This window comes from Microtus ochrogaster, linkage group LG4 (genome assembly GCF_000317375.1).
Source record: "Microtus ochrogaster isolate Prairie Vole_2 linkage group LG4, MicOch1.0, whole genome shotgun sequence".
NCBI classification, from domain to species: domain Eukaryota; kingdom Metazoa; phylum Chordata; class Mammalia; order Rodentia; family Cricetidae; genus Microtus; species Microtus ochrogaster.
In genome coordinates, this window is record NC_022030.1 from 4,337,190 (window position 1) to 4,338,294 (window position 1,105).

Here is a 1,105-nt window from a genome sequence, read left to right on the forward strand (position 1 = left end):
CAGTTGGCAGGTGTCAGGGCAGAAATAGTGGCCCATCCCAGGGCTTCACCATCCTGCAATTGTGGGGTGTAATTCAGTGTGGTCCAAACTCCAGATTCCCTTCCAGAGTCAAACCCATAGTATCTGGGTGAAATCTCCTAAATTTGTTGAGTCCTTTGAGATCTCTTATAAGTCCTGCCTGGCCAACAACACATTCACCATCCTATATGACACAAGGGTCAGCATTTTACAGTTGCTATTAGACTGTTTTGGAAATACTTGATGTCTTCTATTTCAAACTGCAATGAATCCATGGAGGTCTAAAACTATAAAATATATCAACATTAGACCCCCTTCTAATCATACAGCCAGAATTTATCTTTTTTCACGGTCACTGTGATCAAATGTTGTCTGTATTCATTCTAGTCAGGACACCTGATCATTAAGCTTTTGATAAGTTCTATCACCCAAGTCGCCAGGTTCTCCAACAGTCAGACTTGGCAAATGACAAATGAATAAATAATGGAAGGGGTGATTTGTTATAGACTACTAAAGGCTGCTTATAGCAAGAACATTTTCCAACTATTAAGTCCTGTGTCCTTCAACCATAACTGTGCTGACACTGGCCATTTCTCCTCAGCGTGTATTCGTCTGGGACTTGGATGAAACCATCATTGTCTTCCACTCTCTCCTCACTGGCTCTTACGCACAGAAGTATGGCAAGGTAAGAAATCAAGAGTTATTCCAGGAAGAGTTCAAAACTTAGCTATTAAAAGAATCAAGGTCTGCTTTAAAATACGTTGTTTTCACTAGTCTTGTCAAGTCTTAGAATAGTTATCCCTTTGTGGTAACTTCTTGTTCTCAAATGTATACTGGCAACTCGGCAGAGCTAATTGGGAGTTGCCTTTATATCTTTACAGGAATCTTGAGTTTTCTATCTCAAGGCCAAAGATCTTACCCTCACATATTTGGGGACCACACCCCTTCACTTACAGAAGGGCTCACCACTCCTCTGCCTTTCTCTCTTGCTACTGCTTCTGTAATGAATTTCTTTTTCTTTTCTTTTCTTTTTTTTTTTTTTTTTGGTTTTTTGAGACAGGGTTTCTCTGTGGCTTTGGAGCCTGTC

General features: G+C 40.4%; 1 protein-coding gene across 1 annotated transcript in view; it reads left to right on the top strand.

The window, feature by feature from the left end:
* Positions 1–1,105, top strand: part of Eya4 (EYA transcriptional coactivator and phosphatase 4) — a 253,733-nt gene that overhangs the window by 221,193 nt on the left and 31,435 nt on the right. The window contains exon 12 of the mRNA XM_005360934.2: positions 620–703. Coding sequence (XP_005360991.1) covers positions 620–703 — 84 coding nt within the window. The remainder of the gene's footprint in view (positions 1–619; positions 704–1,105) is intronic.